Source organism: Arachis duranensis, chromosome 4, assembly GCF_000817695.3.
Source record: "Arachis duranensis cultivar V14167 chromosome 4, aradu.V14167.gnm2.J7QH, whole genome shotgun sequence".
NCBI lineage: Eukaryota > Viridiplantae > Streptophyta > Magnoliopsida > Fabales > Fabaceae > Arachis > Arachis duranensis.
In genome coordinates, this window is record NC_029775.3 from 17,090,927 (window position 1) to 17,098,472 (window position 7,546).

Below are 7,546 nucleotides of genomic sequence, written 5' to 3' on the forward strand. Positions count from 1 at the left end.
AATGTAAATGGAGTGAATAATGTTCAAAACCCATAACACTCCGAGTATTCTCGCGATTATCATGTGGGCTCCACTTCAAATGCTACAAATTCGATGGCAGTATATCGACAACAAGTGGAGAAAAGCCACCATGACTTGGTCAATTTAATGACTATAATTTTGAATCCCATGATGGCTGATCATGAATCGAGATTCGAGCGTCTTGCTAGACAAGTCGAGAGGATTGCTCGAATCGTCGATTATGATGAAGGTGAGAGGCATAATGCCCGGGAAAATAATGAGGGGATGGAAAATATTTTTCAAAATGAAAATGATATTCCAAATCGAGAAAATCCTCACGTGGTTCTCCGAGGTCAAAATGCTGATGATGTTGCAGCCGAATTGCGTGGTGAATGCTATCAAGTCACTAGAATTGTAGAAGAGGTTTTAAATCGAGTTGGGCTGAATGTTGGTTTTATGAATCAATCACATTTTGTGTCTGCTTTTTCCCAAGTAGTTTAAATGGCTGAAGTACCAAGAGGGGTGAAAAATCCAAAAATAACCACAAAATTTGCCGAAGAAGTTGGAGAATCAACTACGGAACATGTTGCTCGTTATTTGGTCGAGATCGGGAATCTAGCTAATAATGAAAATTTGAAAATGAAAATTTTCCCTTTGTCATTGACAAAGAATGCATTTACTTGGTTTTCGAATCTTAGACCGAATTCGATCACAACATGGAATCAGTTAGAAACTGCTTTTCACGCTCAGTTTTATCGAGGGGAAATGTACGTAGCAGTTACTGACTTAGTGGCTTTGAAACGTGAAGATGGTGAGACCATCGATGATTATTTAATATGTTTCAAAAATTCTAGAAGTAGATGCTATGTGACATTACCTGAAAGTGAGATAGTGAAAATAGCGACCATGGGGTTGGGATTCTATATGTGCAGAAAATTGCTTAATGTGCATATTCCTAATCTGGCTCATTTGGCTGAAAAGGTTCGGTAGACCGAGCTTATGAAAAAAGAGAAAGAAAAATATAGAAATGAACAAAGGTCGAAGAGTAAACCGTTTACTCGAAAAGAAAAGGTTGCCTATGTCACCATGGAATCCTCAGAGGAGGAATTTGATTTCGAAACAGAAGTCGATTTGGCTGAACTTAAGAAAGGTCCTCCATATATTTGCTCTTTACTGAAAAAACTTCCTAGTAGTGAAAAGTCGAATGATTCAAAACTTAAAAGTGGGAAGAAATATAGTTTTGATATATCGAAATCTGATCAGATTTTTGATGTGTTACTTAAAGATAAATAATTAGTTTTGCCTGAGGGTAGAACTTTACTTTTCGTAAAAGATTTAAAACAAAAGCCTTACAGTAAATTTCATCAAGCAACAAGTCATTCGACTAATAGTTGTGTCCGTTTCAGGGATTTGATTCAAGAAGCAATCATGGAAGGACGATTGAAATTTGATGACGGTAAGAAGGAAATGAAGGTTGATGTTGATCCCTTCGAAGTCGATGCTAGTTATGTTGAACCTTGCTTAGTGGTAAACATGGTTGGCATGACTTATGATTTCGATGTGGCTCTTGATGATTTTGAGTCATAGGTGAGATCTGTCTATCCCAGAACAGAAGATGGCTTGCTGGATTTCTTGGTTCAGTAAAAGATCAAAGACCGGGATATATCTTTGTGTCCTTGGTATAATGTTGTCTTTAATGCTGAGGCGGCGGCAATCTTTGAAAAAGAAAGGATGAAGAATTGGCTCATAGGGAAGAGCAAGCGTGCCAGAGGTAGCCAATTCGACGTATGGAGGGTTCTAGTTCAAAGATCCCTCAGCATGATGTGACTGCACCTTTGAGTCAATCTCAGGCTATAGGTGTTTAGTGGATTAGAAATTGTCAAGAATTCCAAAGGTGTGATCATCTGTATCAACGCAATCCTTAGTGGGGGCATCGAGCACTGTCTCGAAATCAATATGCCTTCTATCGAGGACGAGCCAGGGGTTACCCAAGAGGAAGAGGTGGAAGAAGGAGTTCCAATCAAAGTAAGAAACTTCAAATAGAGACAGGTAAGGAAATAAGCAAAGGGACAACGCCCTTTGTGCATTCTCGAATTGTCTTTCCTTCTGACGGAGAGACTTATCCTAAAGAGATTCCATCACCTATAAAGATGGAGAAAGGCAAAACAGTTGCTCAGTCTTATGGAGTCGACAAAAATAAGGATGCTGACATGGATGAAGAGTATTTCGATGAAGGGGATGATGACATAGTGGGGACGATCTCGATCATTCCAACTGAATATCTTGGAGAATGTGAAAGTAATCCAGATGAGGATTATGATCAGGAAGATGAGGGAGCTTTCTCCTTCATTCGCATTGAAGATGAGCCAAGATATTTTCCTCGGCCTACTGAGAGGCAAATGTCTCATTTATGGCCTCTTCATATCATCGCCATACTGAATGGATTTAAAATAAACAAAGTGCTGATCGATGGTGGGGCAGCGATTAGTCTTCTGCCTGAAAAGATGTTGAGGAAAATAGGAAAGCATCCTCATGATTTGGTTCTTACAAACATTTCTGTGACCGACTTTAGTGGGTCTTCTACACCAGCGATAGGGTTGGTCATTTTGAATGTACATATGGGGTCATCAGAAAGGCATTCTGTGTTTGTAATAGTGCCATTGAAAGCCAGCTATAATGCCTTGTTGGGGAGAGATTGGATCCATAGTGTAGGTGTGGTACCTTCTACAGTGCATCAGTGTGTGCTTCTATGGACTAAGGAGGGCAAACCTGAAATTGTCAAAGCAGATTTGAGTCTATACGTCGAACAAATGCATGTCGATTTTAGGATATATAACCGTAAATTAAAGCCTTTAAATGTTTATCGATCTCTGAATCCTTACAATTGTGAAGGGTGTTATCTGACTTCGGAAGGCCTTTCGGTGAAGTTGCGTTACCCTGACTTAGGTTTCGAGCCGACTGGTTGGGACTGTCTTTCGTGAAGACCTCACAAACTGCACTATGGACCAGGTGGAGGAAGTTTCCAACTACTTGGTAACTTTGCATAATTATTTAAGTAATTTTCAGTTCTTAGAAAATAAAGATAATTCTTCTGATAAAGTTGAATCAGATAGGATTAGTACGTTTACTAATTGTAATATGTTCGATTCGACACTTCCAGTCGAATTTAGTTATGATTTTCCTTTTCTTTGTAATGAAACTAATGATGCAAGCCGGACTGCCGATTTAATAGCAGAGGCTCATTGTGTAGAAAATAAAAGTAGTAGTGATTTAATCAAAGATCAAGTTTCTTCTATTTCTAATTATTCTATTGAATTTACCTTTGATTGTATCTATGATTTAGAACCTTTGGGATTTGAAAAGTATTCAATCAAAGAGGATAATCATTATAAAGGGTTTGAATCTCAGGATCCTTTAGAGAAAATTAATTTGGGGACTCCTGATGATGTTCGAATTACATATATTTGTAAAGATCTTGTTGATCCTTTTCGAACTGAACTCTTCAATCTGTTACATGAGTTTAAAGATTGCTTTGCATAGGATTATCATGAGATGCCTGGTCTTGATCGTTCATTAATAGAACATTGATTAGCGTTGAAACACAATGCTCGACCAGTGAAACAAACTCCAAGACGTTTTGATCCTGAAATTAATATAAAGATTAAGGAAGAAATAGAACGCTTGATCAAGGCAAAATTTATTCGAACTGCTCGATATGTGGAGTAGGTAATGATTATTGTCCCAGTGATAAAGAAAAATGAGAAATTAAGAGTATGTATCGATTTTCACGATTTAAATAATGCTACCCCAAAGGATGAATATTTCATGCCAATTGCGGATACGTTGATCGATTCTGTAGCGGGAAATGAAATTCATAGTTTCATGGACGGTTATTCTGGGTATAACCAAATTTTCATTACGAAAGATGATGTGGCTAAAACTACCTTCCGTTGTCCTAGGGCACTAGGTATATATGAATGGGTAGTTATGTTTTTTGGTTTAAAGAATGCTGGAGCAACATATCAGCGTGCAATGAATGCTATTTTCCATGAATTTACTGGGAAATTCATGGAAATATATATCGATGACGTAATGGTCAAATCGATTTCTGTAGATCAACATATTGGCCATTTAAGAAAGGTGTTCCTTACTATGAGGAAGAAAGGACTAAAAATGAATCCTTTGAAATGTGCTTTTGGGGTATCAGCTGAAAATTTCTTAGGTTTTGTTGTTCATAAAAAAGGAATAGCTATCGATAAAAATAAAGCGGATACAATATTAGCATTGTCTGCACCTAAATCGAAGAAGGAAGTACAATCATTTTTGGGAAAAGTAAATTATCTTCGAAGATTCATTTCGAATCTTTCAGATCGAACTAGGGTATTTGCGCCTTTAGTGAAATTGAAAAATGGTTCAAAATTTGAACGGACCACAGAACATCAATTGGCGCTCGATTCAATTAAAGCTTATTTGTCTAAAGCCCCGATTATGGCGAATGTTCGTCCATCTGAACCTTCAAAATTATACATTGCAGCATTTGAAAATACTATAGGGTGTATGTTGGCACAAGACGATGAAAACGGGCATGAACGGGTAGTTTATTACCTTAGTCGAGTTTTAACTGATATCAAGACAAGGTATTTCCCGATCGAAAAATTATGTTTGTCACTATATCATGCTTGTATGAAGTTAAAGTATTATATGGTGGCTAAACGGTGAAAGTTATAGCACAAACTGATCTTGTTAAATATATGTTAAGTTTTCCTATGTTAAGGGGGCATTTGGAAAAATGGATGTTAGCATTAACAGAATTTGATTTACAGTATGTCCCAACGAAGGCTGTTAAAGACAGGTCATTGCAGATTTTCTTGTAGACAATTCGAAGGATCTGCATGACCAAGGGGCAAATATAATTGATGTAGAAGTCAATTATTGGAAATTGTATTTCGATGGATCCAAGCATAAAGATGGTGCAAGGGTTGGAATCCTCATTATCTCACCAGAGGGTATCCCATCAGAGTTCTTGTTTGAATTAAAGTATCCTTGTTCTAATAATGTAGCCGAATATGAGGCTCTGATTTTGGGTCTTGAAATTTTAATTGGCAAAGGAGCTTTAGAGGTTCAAATTTTAGGGGATTCATAGTTAGTTTTAAAGCAGTTGTCGAAGGAGTTTAAGTGTAATAATGAGACGTTAAAAAAATATTTAGTAACTACTTGGGAGTTTTTAACGTTTTTTCAAAAAGTATCTTTAGTGCATATCCCTAGAATTCATAATAAGATTGCTAATGAATTAGCCCAGATTTCTTCAAGGTACCGAATTGGTCCGGAAAATTTTAAGAAATTATCTAGTATCCATCAAATTTTAGTGGCAGCAAATGAAAGAGAAGTTTTGTGTGTGGATGAATGGGAGGATTCTGATTGGAGAAAACCTATTGCTCATTATTTGAGAGATCCCAGTATTACAGTCGATAGGAAGGTAAAGTTACGGGCAATAAACTTTGTCTTATTGGCTGATGAGTTGTACAAAAAGGGGATCGATGGAAGTTTATCAAGATGCTTAAGTCGAGAAGATCAGAATGTTGCTTTGGGTAAGTTCATAATGGAATATGTGGTGCTCATCAGGCAGGAAAGAAAATGAGATGGGTGTTATATTGCGACAATGTATATTGGCCATCTATGATAAAAGATTGTATCAATTATACAAAGGCATGTCAAGAATGTCAGAAACATCGCTCGATACAGCAGATTCCAGTGGCTGAATTACATTCGATAATAAAGCCATGGCCATTTAGAGGTTGGGCTTTAGATTTAATTGGGTTAATTCATCCTCCTTCATCAAAACAGCACAAATTTATTTTGGTGGCTATTGATTATTTCACAAAATGGGTTTAAGCAGTTCCTTTAGTAGAAGTTGGTCAAAGTGAGATAATTGACTTTGTCGAGGAAAATATTATCCATCGATTTGGAATTCCTCAGACGTTAAGTACTGACCAAGGAACTATATTTACTGGCTAGCGAATTAAAAATTTTGCGGCTTCAAGAAACATTAATATGGTTACTTCAACTCCTTATTATGCACAGGCTAATGGGCAAGTAGAGGCAGCAAATAAGATATTGATAGGCTTGATTAAAAAGCATATCTGGAATAAGCCTCGAACATGGCACGAGACTTTAAGTCAAGTATTATGGGCTTATCCAAATTCACCAAGAGGTTCAACAAGAACCTCACCTTATAAATTGGTGTATGTCCATGATGCAGTATTACCCTTGGAAATTAATTTGAATACTTTAAGAGTATCGAAACAGAATGAGTTTCCAGTCGATGATTATTGGAATGCAATGTTTGATGAGTTAAACGAGTTAGATTCAGAGCAAATATTAGCACTTGATAATGTAATTCGACAAAAAGAAAGTGTTGCTCGAAGTTATAATCGTCAAATTAAGGAAAAGTCTTTCAGGATAGGCGAGTTAGTTTTAAAAGTCATTTTACCAATGGAAAAGAAATCAAGATTTCTAGGTAAATGTCCCATAGTTGGGAAGGTCCTTTTCAAGTAATAGGGATATATTCGGGAAATGCCTATTAGATTAAAGATATCGAGTCAAGAAAAGTGATTAATTCGATTAATAGAAAATACTTGAAACTTTTCTATTGTTGGCAAACTTAAAAGTTTAACATATATTAAAGTTTAGAAAAGATGGAAGTTACTACAAAAAATAAAATTAGAAAGGAGTTCAAGATGCCAATAGTTTTGCCAAATCGGAGCGCAGCTTTGTCCTTTTGTTTTTCAGAATTGAAAGTACTTCAATCTGCTTGAACTTGTCAGCTTGGATTTTCTCAAGTTGTTTTTCATATTCTCCCCTTTCGGTGTCGATTGAGACAAGTTTCTGAATAAGGAGATGTTGCTCTTGTTGGGCTGCAGCCAGAGGTTTGGCTAGGATGGCTCGATTTTGGCGTATGGTGGCAAGTTGTTCCTGAATCTGAGCTAACTCTGCCTCGAGTCTTGCTTTTTCTTGATCATGAAAAGTTTGAACAGAAATAACATGGGAGATCCTCAAATCAAACTCCTCACGAGAGACTTGGATTGGTTGAGCAATTGCAAGACAATTCTCTATTTTAGGTTTGGCTGTAACTTCTTTATTTTCAGTTTCTTGGAGTTGAAACTAAGATGCAACACTCTCATTGAGAAGTTGTTTAAATTATTGGATTGAGGCAAAATGTGGTGTATTAGTTGGAAATTCAAAAGAGGAATTCAAGCAATCTTCCAAGAGTTTGTTGAGAATTGGGTCATTAACCCATGTAGTAGGTGGATGATCTAAGAGTTTGATGAGTGTTCGAAGTTGTTCCCGAGTGTCAGGATTTAATTCGATTGGAGGCATTGATGTAGCAGGTCTTGAGATTGCTGGTATAGGCACTGGCACTTTGTTTTCTTGGATAACTTTATTCAAAACAGAAATCAAGTCATCCAAGGTAGCACTAGTTAGAGTGGTAGGAACATTCGATATCCCTGGTCTTGGTCTTGGAGAGGTCTGGAGTGAAGGATCAGGT

At 37.0% G+C, this 7,546-nt stretch overlaps 1 protein-coding gene across 1 annotated transcript; it reads left to right on the forward strand.

Moving 5' to 3' along the window:
- The first annotated feature begins 6,051 nt into the window (after positions 1-6,051).
- On the forward strand, positions 6,052-6,555 carry LOC107483572 (uncharacterized). The gene has a single exon (XM_016104190.1). The coding sequence runs from the start codon at positions 6,052-6,054 to the stop codon at positions 6,553-6,555; it is 504 nt and encodes a 167-aa protein (XP_015959676.1).
- The last annotated feature ends 991 nt before the right edge of the window (positions 6,556-7,546 follow it).